At 47.1% G+C, this 15,750-nt stretch overlaps 1 protein-coding gene across 4 annotated transcripts in view; it reads left to right on the top strand.

Annotated features, from left to right (window-relative positions):
* The first annotated feature begins 4,603 nt into the window (after positions 1-4,603).
* The window catches only part of FMNL3 (formin like 3), a 120,555-nt gene continuing 109,408 nt past the window's right edge, over positions 4,604-15,750 (top strand). For all 4 annotated transcript variants that reach the window (XM_077328467.1, XM_077328464.1, XM_077328463.1 and 1 more), the window contains exon 1: positions 4,604-4,871. In XM_077328467.1, coding sequence (XP_077184582.1) covers positions 4,755-4,871 — 117 coding nt within the window. In that variant the 5' untranslated portion in view covers positions 4,604-4,754. The remainder of the gene's footprint in view (positions 4,872-15,750) is intronic.

Here is a 15,750-nt window from a genome sequence, read left to right as displayed (position 1 = left end):
CCTTGTGATGGCCATTGGGGGAGTAACCATGTCCTTGGGGGTCTGCTTGCCCTCTGCAGCTGCTTGTGCCTATTTGCCCTTGTCTGTGAGTTGTGCTCCCACATGGTGTGCCCATTGCCCAAGAGTGTGTGGGGAGCAAAGTCCTGTGATCACAGGACAACTGACACAGCCCTGGTCCATGTGATTTCATACCTGGCCTAGTCAGGCATGAACCAGAGTATATATTTGGAATGGACAGTCATTATATTTGGAAGGTGAGATTCTGTATTAATGCATTCCATGGCTGCTTAGTCACATCTGTTCTATTCTGAGTAATAATGGTGTATAACAATGTCTCATTGACTGCTGAAAAAGGCTTTTAGAGGCTGAAAAACAATTGGTCTGTTGATTACCGAGTTTATTCTGGCTGCTTGAAAGTATTAGGTATCCCTACGTTTGTCATACTCCTGTTTAGTAATTTTGTTCATTTTGTTTCCTTTTTGGATATCTAATTCATTGTAGGGTTGGGTTCTCCTCCTCTCCCTTAAGGTGAGCCGGCGGTAGAGTGGCAGGGCATCCCCCAAGGCAGCAGCTGGGGAGGAGGACGAGGAGGAGCTGTGGCCCGGTACCAACTGATCCATGGACTGGTCCCGGTCTCTGGACCGGGGGTTGGGGACAGCTGAACTAATGGACTGACTTGGTGTAAAACTCTGAGTGTATTCTTAAGGTTATCAACCTCCCTGTGGGACATGGAGTACTCCAGGAAGCACAACTGGTCTCCTGGCTGCAGAGATCACTTCCCAGGGAGGAAATGGCAGCTTCCAAAGGCAGATGCTCTGACAGCCATTCCCAACAGGAGCCATCTGTCTTTTGAAGGGGGGCACAGACTGAAAAATGGGAGAAGGGGAGCCCAAAAGGGTTCATCGGGTTCCCTAGTAACTGAACCGATGAAAAGGGTATTTTTTGTCATGTAGGAGGTCAATGCTTGCTAAAATGTTTGAACTTTGTGAAGGGAAAGAAAAAGAAATCGTGTAATCCGTTCCTTTGTGTGCGCTTGAATTAATGCATTCAATGGAAAAAATGAACACTTTTTTTTTCTTCTAGAAATTCATCTTGCGTATATATGAGGCGAAGGATGTTGAGTATAGATCCAAGTGGGTAGCCATGTTGGTCTGAAGCAGCACAATCAAACAAAACCAGAGTCCAGTGGCACCTTTAAGACCAACAAAGATTTATTCAAGGCATGAGTTTTCAAGTGGAAGCACTCTTTCTTTGTTTTGATGTTGAGTATAGTTAGCTCACTCTTAGCTTAGGCCTTTTTTAGCCTAGCTCATTGTGCAAGCACCAAGCTCAGGGACCACATTAGGCCTAATAGATGTTTAAATTTTAATTTCATACAGCCGTTTAAAAAGTTTTCCCATTATGTCAGTGTTCAATTGATTTTCTATTCATGCTGTTCTGTATCCTTGTTCGATGGGGGGGGGAGTGGAGGGGGGCTAGAATCTGAGCAGAGCTCCTAAAAAGGCCCTGGTCAAAAAAAGGTTGAGAATGGCTGCTCTATGACATCACATCCCTGCTGAGCTCCTTTCCCAAACTCATCCTCCCAAGGGACCACTCTGAAATCCCCAGAACTTTCCTAAACTGGAGCTGACAGTTCTGAATTTGGTCTTTTTCTTTGTTGGTCTTAAAGGTGCTATTGGACTCAATTTTTGTTTTGCTACTTCAGACCAACACAGCTACCTACTTGAAACTTTCTTACTGTCAGAGATTTGGTCCAGAATAATGGGCAACAGTTGCTGGTCTTGATCAACAAGATCATGGAGGATGGTTCCAAAGGCCAGGGACAAGGGAGCCTGACCACTAAGTCAGGGGTAGTCATCCTGTGGTCCTCCAGATGTTCATGGACTACAATTCCAATGAGCCCTGCACTAACTTAAATGTACCAGATAGAGAGCCAAGACCTAAATATTCAGAATATATGACAGTCTTGGGTAAGGAACAAAAAAGTAATAGAAGAATATGGCAGTGGATTTAAAAGGTTAAGGTAAAGGTATCCCCTGTGCAAGCACCGGGTCATGTCTGACCCTTGGGGTGACACCCTCCAGTGTTTTCATGGCAGACTCAATACGGGGTGGTTTGCCAGTACCTTCCCTAGTCATTACCGTTTACCCCCTAGCAAGCTGGGTACTCATTTTACCAACCTCAGAAGGATGGAAGGCTGAGTCAACCTTGAGCTGGCTGCTGGAATTGAACTCCCAACCTCATGGACAGACAGCTTCAGACAGCATTTCTGCTGTCTTACCACTCTGCACCACAAGAGGCTCTGTTAGTGGATCACAAAGAGCATAGCCCATATCAGTGGAGCTGGTGCGGTATAGTGATTAGAGCAGGCTTTCTCAACCAGGGTTTCTTGACAGCTCTGGGTTTTCTGAATGGGTGGAATTTAAAAATTTGTTTGACATTGTTTGAAATTTAAAAATTTGTTTGACATTTATTGGATGATATAACCATATATGGTCATGTTTGCCCCCAAATGGCCAATGGGGGGCCTGGAGGGGGTGGGAAGGGGCAGGACCCTGGGTGGGCATGTACGCAGCTATTCTGCATAATTGCACTACTTCCGGGGTTTCTTGAAGCCTGAAGAATGTTTCAGAAGTTTCTCAAGAGTAAAAAGGTTGAGAAAGGCTGGCCATGACCTGGGTTCAACTCTGCCATGGAAATGGGCTAGATCCCCTTGAGCCAGTCACGCATTTTCGACCTAACCTTTGTCAGCGAGTTGTTGGGAGGATAAAATGAAGGAGAATTTAAGCTGCTTTGGGTCCCCATTGGGGAGAAAGGTCAGTGAAGTAAAATGGAATATACGGATAGTGTGTATCTGCCCAGGTGCAGGAACAATTGCAAAAAGCAACCCAGGCCAGCTAAATACTGACGTGAACATATAGTTCGAAGGCGGGATGTATTGGCTGAGGGCCAAAAACTTGTAATCATCATTTTAAAATATTCTTTGCAACAATCAAAAGTAACTCGAATGATGTCATTTTCATATATTACAAAGGTTTTTAAATATATATAGATAGATAACTTTGTATGGTGTTTGAATGTATATGAATAGTACAGGCTAGTGGAATAGGGAGATTGTTAGGTGATTTTGAAAACCTGTAAATATGGGAGCCTGAATGGATTATCTGTTTCACAAATCCCCAGGAGGTGGGGTGGGCAACCTCAGCGGATGGGGGGGGGGTTGCGCCAGCATCGTGATGCGCTCTGGCCCAGATGCCGCAGCTGGTGCAAACCCCATGGGGGTGGGACTCTGGTGTTGCCTTTAGTCCTCCCTGTGCCACTTCCCTGGGGGGGTTGGTGGAAAATTCTAGGGGGGGCATCAGTAATCCCCCTTCCTTTTAATTATGGTGTTTGAAGTGACTTTTAGAGGCTCAGGTTACAAGTGAAGGAGAAGAACGTGCGCCTGAGCTCCAGTGCGGTACAACGTGTTCAGGGACGTGAGAATGCAAGAGGTAGATTCCACTTCGAAATAAAAAATGTTAAAACCCTCCCGGCAAGTCGAAAACCAGCACAGAAATCCAGCCCCTGTTTATTTGATATCCGCCGGGAGCCTGACACAAAAGGCGATAGTCCCAAAGCAGCGCTGTCCGCAGTCCGTCTCCGCCACCGCCCGTCTGCATGTCCCAAGCGGGAATCCGCGACCGAGGGCGGGACTCGCAATCCGGCCCGGTCTCCCGCGGAAAAGAAACCCGGGCGGCCTGTCTGGTCTGCTGCGCTGCCGCTCTCCGCCGCCTGGGGGCAGCCGCTGCTTTCCCTGCTGCCGGAGCCGGGTGCCCCGCGGAGGGCTGGGCAGGCCGAGTAACGGCTCCCTTTGTGCAGCCGCCTGGCCTCCCCTTGCGGTCCCGCCGAAGAGCTGTCGGGGGGCGGGGGCTCGGGGGACGCTGTCCCGCGGTCCCTTCGTAGCCAGGGTCGCTGGGCAGGAATGAATCCCGTCGGTTTCGGAGCGGAACATCCCTTCGAACTTAACCATGTCTGTCTGCGACTGCGGTGTGCAGATGCCGCGTAGGCAACGTTGACTTGGCCCCCAGTCCCGCCGAGTGCATTGGGGCTGACCTCCCCACACGGCGGCCGTCCAAACCAGCCGTGCCGAACTCGCGCGAGGGTCGCGCCTCAGTCCTGTCCCTCTTGCAGGCGACTCCCACAGAAAGACGCGCGCCTGCCTTGTAAACGCGCACACAGAAGCGGCACAGGCGCGCCCCGGACTGCGCCCGCCGGGACTTTTCCTGCCGTCCGTGGCGTCCGCTGCCCAATTGCGGGGAGGGGGTCCTGTTGCGGTGGGCCGCGGAGCGCCACGCCAGCCGCGCTCTGGGCTGCTTACGGGTCCCCGTTTCAGCGTCGTCGGCTGAGTGCGCAGCGCTGCTCCCGCGAGCCCCCAGCCCGAGCCGGGGGAGGAGGAGGAGAAGGAGGAGGAGGTGGACGGCGCGGACGGGCCAGCCAGGAGCCCTCCCCGCCCCTCTGCTCTGCTCTTGCTCTGCTCGGCGGCTCTGCTGCCCCGCGCGAGGCCGGCGCTCGGCGAGAGGCGGAGGCGGGCTTGGCGTCCCCTGGGCGGGCGGGCGGTGCCGGGGGCGGCGCCGACAGTCCGCTCCTGGCCCAGGCCGGGCAACGAGGGAAGGACTGGGAGGCAGCCGCCGCCGCCGCCGCCGCCTGGCCACGGCGGCTCCCCTCCATCGGGTCCCCCCAGGCGGGCTGAGCCGTCCCCGCCTCCTGGGCCCGGGATGGGCAACGCGGAGAGCGGCGAGCCCGGCGGAGGGCCCGGGCTGCTGCAGCCCCCGCCGGGGAAGGTGCCCATGCCGGATCAGGGGGAGCTGGAGGAGCGATTCGCCCTGGTGCTGGTGAGAGACCCCCTCCCCCCCCCGCCGCCGCGCCTCTGGTCCCGCCTCCCCAGCCCCATTTTCTGCGGCTGCAAAATGCTCCTGTGAGGGTCGGATTCCTAGCCGCTTCTTCGAGGAGCTCCCACATGGGTCATAAATGTCCTCTCCTCCTCGCCTCCCCACCCCCGGGTAACTTTTCATGCACTTTTTATGTCCGGTTCCCCGTCAACCGTGAGAGCCATCCTGGATTGGGCCCGTTTTCTTCTCCCAGAGATTAGTTTTGAATGTTTTCACCCTTCCCTTGATCATCTGCAGATCTTTCCAGGCTTCCTTCTCCTTTGCTTGACCAGCCGCTGCCACCCCGATAGCCTGTGGTTGATGATCTGTCCTCCACAAATGCTTCTCGCTTCTTTCTCGCATGAATCTGAGCCATTTTGTCAGTCCTTCTGGCTGATCCACACATCTCCATCCCAAAGAAGAGTAAAGACACACACTGGAACCAGATCCCAGAATCTAATTTCACTCTTTTTAAAAAACTGGACCCATCCCCTTTGGAACGGGGATCTTCTGAGCCTTGTCGATCCCTTAGTAGATCCCTATTTCTCCTCCCGGATTTGACTAGTTTTTGGTCCTGACCACCTCTGTTTTCCTCCTACTCCACTCTTAAATAGATTTCCTGTCTTAAGGCCAACCACTGCTTTGACTGTTCTGCTAACATAAATACCCCATAGTTTTGGCCAGGATGATTTCCTGAAGAGGAGTATCAGGGCCAGGCATCTGCATTCCTCCTCAGCTCCATCAAGCAGGTCTTCTTCTGTACCGTAGACGTTCCATCCCGGCTGTATTCATTATTTAATATAATATATTGATAGATTTATTCTATGCTGCCTTTCCGTCCAGGTAGGGCCCCCAAGTCAACCTGAACTCTGAGTTCTGTTCTTGCTCTCCCATACCCATATGGTGATGCATATGGTGGATCCCAAGCTGCCGTCCTTGAGCCACTCTTGTTGTAGATTACACACATCCATCCTCCTCCTTTTCCTCGGAACCACTCCTCTTTCATTGGCTACTTTTTCTACTCCCCCATATCCAGTCCCTCCCCGTTGAGTTTCTCCCTGTGGGCCATGATGGCTTCTTTCTTTCTCAAGTAAATGTCTTGCTTGTAAACTATGTTGTGAACCAAGGAGTGGCAAGGGAGAAGGGATGCCTGTTCTCTGAATTGCCTCTTATCATCATCATGCTGTGTGGGCAGGCATCCAGTCGGGGGCATTTTTGTGTGTGTCATAGGTCTGTTTTCTGCCAAGTCATGGCATGGAAGAGAAGGCAGGGAAGTGGAGTCTGAAAAGTACCGAAATCACTTTCTTCGTGCCTTGCTGCCTGCTGTGATGCGAGAGCTGACGAGTGAACAGAAGGAACGGGGACCTCAGGGGTCAGCTGATAGTGGCACTCGGTCTGTTCAGGAAGAAGAAGTGGGGAATGACTGGCAACGCTAAGCACAGGCACAGGAGATACTGTAAAGCACACAAGGGCTGACTGAGGACTGTGCCTCCCTCCAAGCGTTTTGGATGGAGAAATGTCCCGTTCTTGTTCTGCCCTAATGCAGGAAACATGGGAAGTGCATCTTTGTTCACACTTTCTGGAGACTTTAAGGCAGGGGTAGTCAAACTGCGGCCCTCCAGATGTCCATGGACTACAATTCCCAGGAGCCCCTGCTGGCAGGGGCTCCTGGGAATTGTAGTCCATGGACATCTGGAGGGCCGCAGTTTGACTACCCCTGCTTTAAGGGCTTGAACATAAGTCCTGCCGTGCAATTCTAAACAGTGTTATGCCTTTCTGATTCCATTGAGGTCAATAAGCTTAGAAGGGGGCAATTTTGTTTAAGATTGCAATGCTTAATGTTTCATTAGATTCATGAACAGAGACTCCTAGAAGTTAATTGACCCAGATACAAAATCAGAAATTGACAAAGGTTTATGGGAATACTGCTGTTTTCCTGTGTGGGGGCGGGGGAAATCTTCCATTTGCCCGGAGGTGTGGTATAAGAAACTGGTCCTGATTTTATTAATGGTTGTGGAACTTGATAGTGGAACCTTGGTGGTGGGACTCCTACCAGCAGAAGGAGCCATATAGAGTGGCCTTGTGGCTGCTGACGGTGAGAAGGAAGAGAGGCAGCGTCCACAGTAGGACTCGTGGAAACTGGTTGGACTCTGAGAGTGTACATATTTTGCAGGATGAGGGGGACTAATTCTGGACTGTACCATTTTAGGGAAGGGGCTAAGACAATGACAGTCTTCTGTGCTTCTTTGCATTAAAAAGCTTCTCCTTGCAGAGCTGTGGTAAATCTTCCTTTCTGATGTACTGATTCCTGGAAATGCTTTACCTGGGGAAGCTTTCAAGAGACTCACCTCTCATAACCTGAAGTGGCATAGTCCAGAATTGTAGCATCCCATAACGCTTAATGTGTAAATCATCTTTTAGGAAGCAGAAACACCTGACTTATCTTTATGGTAAGACTTGACATTTTGTGTATAAAACACCCCACTAGACGTTACTAACTTCCCTAGTCCTTTCTGAAGTAATCATTCCTTTTTCAAGTAAAGCACATCCTGCATGCTGCTTTCACCTTCAAGGGAACTTTCCTTTAGTCCCATGACCTTTCCTAATAAGATCCTGACATGGTAGCTGTGGACCTTGAGACTGCTACTTAGTCATTTCAGATACTTATTGTAGAATGCATGGGGGGATTTCTAGAGGAATTTTCTTCCTGGTCACAGAAAGTTGTTTGTTTGTTTTTCAATTCCGCTCTGGCAATGTCAGGATGACAGGAAGCTGACAGATTGTGAGACATCCTTCCCTCCGCTGTTCACCCTGAAGTGGTCAGCCTGCTGCTTGAAAAATCTCATTTGCTTTCAGATCTGTGCAAGAGTGGTGGAGGTACAAAAACCACATGCTCATAGGCTATTAATCATAATACATTTTAGGAACTCATGCGCTCAACTGCAGGCAGGTGGGTGGGACTGTAGCTCATTGACAGAGTCTATACTTTACATGCAGAAGGTCCATATTCTATTAAAGTATGCTATAGAAGAGGATAATGGTAATGACTGGGGAAGGCACTGGCAAACCACCCCGTATTGAGTCTGCCATGAAAACGCTAGAAGGCGTCACCCCAAGGGTCAGACATGACTCGGTGCTTGCACAGGGGATACCTTTACCTTTGGAAGAAGATATAAACTAAACCCTTATCAGATGATTTGAGACTATCGCCCTATAGCTCCACCATTTAGAGTCTTAAAGGAATATTTCCCCCATGTATATCTTAAAGTCAAGAACTGAGAATCTTTTGGTTGTTTCACCATCCACTAAGCAAGTGGCCATGGCACCTTTTTGTATCATGGCTTCAAAGCTGTGGAATCAATTGCCTCCGGAAATTTGCTAGGTACCATACCTTTGAAATAGTTTCCAAAAGAATCCCCCCCCTTGTATCTGATGAAGTCAACACTTGACTCATGAAAGCTTATGCTGGAATAAAGTTTGTCACTTTCCAAGGGGCCACAACAGGACTTCTGTTGTGCTGCATGTGAATCATTTATAATATTTTATTATTAATTTAGAATATTTCTGTGCTGCCTTTTCAGAATCCTGCTTGAGGGAGCTTACAGTTAAAAGCCACAGTACACAGTCACCCCTATGGAATGTTTTAATGGAAGTTTTTAAAAAATCTATTATTTGCTTTATTTAAAACTTTTGGAAGCCTACTTTTCTCCCATGTTATTCTTGTTTCATGTGTATTTTCTGGTTGTACTTGATTTTATTGGAGAATGACAGCATCACTCATCCTTTTATTATGGATTTTATTGTAGTTATTAGTGTATCATATTGTGTGAATGTATGTTTTCTAATGATTGTGCCCCAGTCAAATGAGAATTTTGCATTGAAAGGGCATGCTATAGTTGTGCCAAACCCCACCCAGTGCTGAAGCAGATAGTGGCAAATCTAATGAAGTGTCTTTTCATTGCATGTCTAGTACAGTTGGTCAGCTCTCTGTTCCATGGAGCCTGTGGATTAATTTGATTTGCCTTTGCGCATTTCTGTTTTCCATAGCTTGGTACTATGTGATGGCAAAGGCATGGATGGTCTACAGTTTGTCTACTGTGCCTTAAGAATCATAGAATCATAGAACCATAGAGTTGGAAGAGGCCATGCAGGCCATCTAGTCCAACCACCTGCTCAACGCAGGATCAGACCAAAGCATCCTAAAGCATCCAAGAAAAGTGTGTATCTAACCTTTGCTTGAAGACTGCCAGTGAGGGGGAGCTCACCACCTTCTTAGGCAGCCTATTCCACTGTTGAACTACTCTGACTGTGAAATTTTTTTTCCTGATATCTAGCCTATATCGTTGTACTTGTTGTTTAAACCCATTACTGCGTGTCCTCTCCTCTGCAGCCAACGGAAACAGCATCCTGCCCTCCTCCAAATGACAACCTTTCAAATACTTAAAGAGGGCTATCATGTCCCCTCTCAACCTCCTTTTCTCCAAGCTGAACATTCCCAAGTCCTTCAACCTATCTTCATAGGGCTTGGTCCCTTGGCCCCAGATCATGTTCATCGCTCTCCTCTGTACCCTTTCAATTTTATCTACGTCCTTCCTGAAGTGAGGCCTCCAGAACTGCACACAGTACTCCAGGTGTGGTCTGACCAGTGCCATATACAATGGGACTATGACATCTTGTGATTTTGATGTGATGCCCCTGTTGATACAGCCCAAAATGGCATTTGCCTTTTTTACCGCTGCATCACACTGCCTGCTCATGTGTAGTTTACAATCCACAAGTACCCCAAGGTCTCGTTCACACACAGTGCTACCTAGAAGCGTATCCCCCATCCAGTAGGCATGCTTTTCATTTTTCTGACCCAGATGCAGAACTTTACACTTATCTTTATTAAATTGCATCTTGTTCTCATTTGCCCATTTTTCCATTGTGTTCAGATCTCGTTGAACTCTATCTTCCGGAGTATTTGCCAGTCCTCCCAATTTGGTGTCATCTGCAAACTTGATGAGTAGTCCCTCCACCCCCTCATCTAGATCATTAATAAATATGTTAAAAAGTACCGGGCCGAGCACCGAGCCCTGAGGTACCCCGCTACTCACCTCCCTCCAGTCTGATGAAACACCATTGACAACAACTCTTTGAGTGTGGTTCTCTAACCAATTCCCTATCCACCTATCTGAAAATCCGGATTGCAGTCCTTCAATTTATCCATCAGAACATAATGGGGAACCTTATCAAAAGTTTTACTAAAATCCAAGTAAATGACATCAACCGAATTTCCACGATCCAGCAAACCTGTTACTTTGTCAAAAAAGGAAACCAGATTGGTCTGATAGGACCTGTTGGAGACAAATCCATGCTGACTTCCTTGGATCACCAAATTGTCCTCCAGATGTTTGCAGATCGCTCCCTTTAATATCTGCTCCATTATATTCCCCACAACAGAGGTCAGACTCACTGGTCTGTAGTTTCCCGGGTCATCCTTCCTCCCTTTTTTGAAGATCAGAATAACGTTTGCTCTCTTCCAGTCCTCCGAGACATCTCCAGTCCTTAAAGAGGTCCCAAAGATGATGGACAAGGGTTCTGCAAGTTCTCCGGAAAGTTCTTTGAGCACTCTCGGGTGCATTTCATCCGGCCCAGGGGATTTGAACTCATCCAGTGCAGCTAAATGCCTCTCGACAACCTCTCTATCCATGTCAACCTGCCACCCAGACACTATCCTTTGGCTACTGCCATCTCTAGATGTGCCTAAACCCTTTGACCCGTGGGAAAAAACAGATGTAAAATAGGCGCTAAGCCTTTCTGCTTTCTCTGCATCTTCCGTTACAGTTTGTCCATCCACACCCAACAGTGGGCCTATTGCCTCCTTTACTTTACATTTGCTCCTCACATAACTGAAAAATCTTTTCTTGTTACAATGGGCTTCCCTGGCCAATCTTAGCTCACTCTCAGCTTTGGCCTTTCTGATGATAGATCTACAGTGCCTAGTAACCTGTAGGTACTCTTCTTTAGAGCTCTGTCCTTCCCTCCATTTCCTGAACATTTTCCTTTTCTTTCTTAGTTCCTCTTGAAGTTCTCTGTTCATCCAAATAGGCTTCTTAGAACTCCTGCAGTGTTTTCTTCTTTCTGGAATAGTCATTGATTGAGCATGCAATAGCTCTTGTTTGAGTAGTGCCCACCCTTCACATACTTCCTTCCCTTCCAGCATTCTCGTCCATGGTATGACACTCATCATGTCTCTGAGTTTATTAAAGTTTGCCCTACAAAAATCCAACATCCGCATCTGGCTACAAGCTTCGTTGCCTCCCCATCTCAAAAGGAATTCTATGAGGACATGGTCACTTCCCCCTAGGGTCCCCACCTCCTTCACCTCATCCACCAACTGTTGCCTATTAAGTCCAGTATGGATGAACCTCTTGTGGGTTCATCTACCATTTGATAAATGAAATTGTCAGCCAGGCAGGTCAGAAAGTTGCATGACTGAGGACGCTTCGCAGAGTTTGTTTCCCAGCACACATCTGGGAAATTGAAGTCACCCATGATGACAAGGTCCTGCCGCCTGGATATTTTCTCAAGCTGCTCACAAAGTGCAGCATCCACATCCTCTCGTTGGTCAGGCGGTCGGTAGCAGACACCAACCACCGCACTGTTTGTTTTCCCCTCACTTATTTTCACCCAGATGCTTTCCATTGTAGATATACTCTCCTTCACTAGAATTTCCGGACAGGTGTAAGCCCTTTCCTCACATACAGTGCCACTCCTCCACCTCTTCGATCTATTCTGTTTTTTCTGAACAGTTCATATCCATCCACCATTACATTCCAGTCATGAGAATCATTCCACCAAGTTTCTGTGATGCCTACTAGATCATACGTTTCCATCAGCATGAGAAGTTCCAGCTCTTTCTTCTTATTGCCCATGCTTCGGGCGTTAGTATAAAGGCATTTGAATCCTTTTACTCTAGGTTCCCTATGAGCTGGCCTTGCTGGTTGGGCTGCCCCCGATCAGTCTCCTTCCTTACACTCCCTATGTTGATCGTCTCCTTCCCTTTGTGACTTCAGCTTAAAGCTCTCCTGATGAATCTCCCCAGGTTCCTGCCAAACACATTCTTCCCCAGCTTCGATAAGTGCAGTCCATCAGGTGCTAGTAGGCCTTCCTCAAGAAAGCCTATCCCATGGTCCCAGAAACCAAATCTCTCCTGCCGGCACCAACTACGCAGCCACTGATTCACCTCCATTATCTCCCTCTCCTGATGTATTCCTCTTCCTTTGACAGGCAAGATTGAAGGGAATACCACTTGTGCCCCCATTTGCTTGAGCTTCCTCCCCAGATCTTGATAATCTTTTTTAATAGGAGCGATGGTATTCATGGACATGTCATTCGTTCCCACATGGACCATCACAAATGGGTAGCGATCCGTAGATTTGAGGAGTTTGGGCAGCCGTTCTGAAAGGTCTTTAATTTTCGCCCCTGGCAAGCAACACACCTCTCGGGTTAGGGGGTCGGGCTCAGCCACATGGCGATCCATTCCTCTTAGCAGGGAGTCTCCAATTACCAGTAATCACCTTTTTTTTTTCTTCTCAACTTCATTTCCTTCTGTCCCCATGACCTCTTTACTTTGTCTTAGACTTTGTTTTGGGACCTCTTCCCTCGTTGACACTTGCACCTCCTCTGCAAAGGCCTGAAATCTATTCTGGAGCTCCAAAGGCCCCGAGAACTGTCTCGCTCTACGCCGTTGAGTCTTTTTCCAAACTGTCTGCAGAGGCTCTGTAATGAGGTCAATCCCCTTGCCCTCTTCAGGACTGGTTGTATTCCGAGTTGCAGAGCTCTGGTCTATGAACTCCTCCCCTTTCTTACTTTGGGTCAGAGTAATAATGCTGTCTTCTAATCCCCTAATCCTTTCCTCCAAAAGTCTTACCAGCTTACACTTGGGACAGATGTAGTCCATCTTGTCTTCTGGGAGGAAGGCAATCATGTCACACTCACTGCAGATGATGGGATGAGTGTCCTGGAGGTCCATTGTAACTTGTCGGCAGTGCAAGTACTAGGGAAATATAATCTACTGATTCTAATTGCTAGGCCAAGAACCCCAGGCTTAGAGCCACAGGCCAAGAGCCCTTTGTCTCTCGCCCTTCGGCTCACACCTCTGGCAAGGAGCAGCTCTTTTTAATCCTCCCAGCAATCACCCAGCAATCACCTCACTCAGCACAACAATAGCCTCACCTGGTCAGCAGCAACACTCCCCAGTAGCTCTCTCCACGGACTCTCAGTTGTCTGAGTTCAGCTTTGCGTTGAGTTGCCACAAACTTCCTGTAGGCCAAAACATCATGGCTGTTCTCTTATGGCATTTTGATGGGCAAATGTCTGTATCCTGCCCTGCAGAGAGGTAATTCTCCAAACAGCCTGCTCTTCATGGGGAGCAGAAAGGCCATGCATGTTAATATGTATCATAGTGGGTGTTGTGTACAAGTTGGGAGGATACAGCGTCTGTCTCCTTGTACATGTGTCTTCTTGCCTCTGAATCCTAGTAGGGTACTTAAATCAGATTCAATTGAGTCTCCAGGATTTAAGGAAAGTATCTGTGTCTTTTGATTTGACCTGGTCTACTCTTATTTCATGCAGCGATGAGTTTTTCAGGCTGATTAGCAGTAGAAGACCATAAGAATTTGTGTAATTCTGAGAACAACATGATTTGGTCAGTCTACTGGGAAATCTAACCCAGTTCTGTTGGTTATCACCACATCTGGCAGCAGCTCCACAGTGCCATTAAACAATAACAACAGAAATGTTTTGAGCTTTCTCTGTGTTAAGTTGACGGATTTCTTTTATCTCATAATTGTCTTTGTTCTAACCCTGCTCTTTCTTTAGCCATTTATTTTTATTTAGTCACATGAGTAATATCTTTTTTCCTTTGATTCACTATGAACTTGAAGGTCCCTTTTGTTTTATTGGATTAACAGGTCGGTGCAGCCATCCCCCTTCCTGAAGCAAACAAAGCTGGCCCCACAAAACTGAACATTTTATCTACTTTATTAAAAATGAGCTAAAGAGCACAATCAGTGTGCACTGATCCGCTTTTATTGTATTTCATTAAATAGGAATATGATGATATCTGACAAGATTGAGTAGATTTTGTACATTTTAATTTTTTTTAAATTCACGCTCTGAATTTATATTCAATATATTTATATTCAATATATTTAATCTAAGAAAAGTGGGCTGTAAAGAAATAAAGAAATAAATGGCATGCAAATTGAGTATATTTGCATCATTTCTCTTATTTTGTATGACCTAGTTTAATTGTTAGTCCTGGGGATGGCTAAGAAACTGCAAAATATTGAATCTTCATCTTCAATGCGCTTAAAACTTTATAGTAACGATGTACATTAAACATATTTACCATCTGCACCAGGTGCGGCTATTAGCACCTAACTGCCTCCAGACTGTTTGGCCACAGTGATCCATGTGATGGTCACCTTTAGATTGGATTTCTGAAACTTGTTCTACACTGGCCTTCCAATGTCCTTGACCCGGAAACTCCAGCTAGTACAAAATGCACCTGCTAGGGTCCTCACTGGTTCATCTTTGAGGACCCACTTCCAGCCTGTGCTGAGGCAGCTGCATTGGTTACCAGTTATAACCCGGATCAAGCTTAGGGTCTTGTATTTGACCTTTAAGGCTATCCGTGGCTTGGGCCCTGCCTACCTGAGGGGCTGTTTGTCTGCTTATGCTCACTGCAGGGCCTTCACTCTGCAGGTACTAATCTGCTCGTGGTCCCTGGCCGCAGAGAGAGATGCCTGGCCTCAACCTGGGCCAAGGCCTTCTCAATCCTGGCCGCAATCTGGTGAAATGAGCTCCTGGGAGAGCTGAGGGCCCTGTTGGAGCTGTCAAAGTTCCACAGGGCCTGTAAAATGGAGCTCTTCCAGCAGGTTGAGGCCGAGTCTGTTAAGATCAATTGAGGCTGGGTCAATGGGCCCCCTCAGACTATGCTACTCCATCTGATGAACCCTTTCATGGACAGTTTGGGGGAGGCTGGAGGATTTTTCTTCTCTCAAATCTTGTGATTGTGATTTTATAGTTTGGGAATTTTAATGGGGTTTTATGGGGTACTACTATGTAATCCGCCTTGAGTCCAAGGAGGAAGGAGGACTATAAATTGAATAAATAAATAACTTATTCTTATTAGTGTCTGTGATGACATTTAATGGGGGGAAATTGTTGAGTGACTGAATGAAGTCAATGCACAGTAACAACAGCAGGGGATGATTCTCAAGCCATCATGAAAGTGATTGAAAATGTCCATGCAGTTTCAGTCTGTTTAACCTATCAGAAAATATCTTGAGGAGGTGACAAAAACTTGAGATCATATCTCAAATGCTTTATTTAGAATGGGGATTTTGCAGTTCTGTTGCATTTATTTCAATTTTGCATGTAAAAGGCTGAAAAGAGAATCTTGTTTTCTCTGTCTCAAGAGTACATGTTAATTTTTATCTCATGACCAGTCTCTGTTTGGATCCTGATTCTCTGGTCAGTGTGTAATCTGTGTTTAGAATTTCTCTAATATGAATGTTTTCAAAACAGGTTGAGTCTTGATTTCTATGCATAATGAAACAGTTACAACCCTTCCTTCCTTCCTTCCTTCCTTCCTTCCTTCCTTCCTTCCTTCCTTCCTTAATTCATTTAATTCATTTAATTCATTAATTCATTGAATTTTTAGACCACCCTTCTCTGCAGATAGGCCAGTAATTCTAATTGTCAAAGCCACTGCTGTCTTCTATACTATCAGATTATCTGGGCTTTTCCACAACTTATTCCTGATTTTCTTGGCATTTGATCCACAGAAATT

This window comes from Paroedura picta, chromosome 3 (assembly GCF_049243985.1).
Source record: "Paroedura picta isolate Pp20150507F chromosome 3, Ppicta_v3.0, whole genome shotgun sequence".
In the NCBI taxonomy this organism is placed as follows: Eukaryota; Metazoa; Chordata; class Lepidosauria; order Squamata; family Gekkonidae; genus Paroedura; species Paroedura picta.
This window is presented reverse-complemented; position numbering and strand designations above follow the sequence as displayed.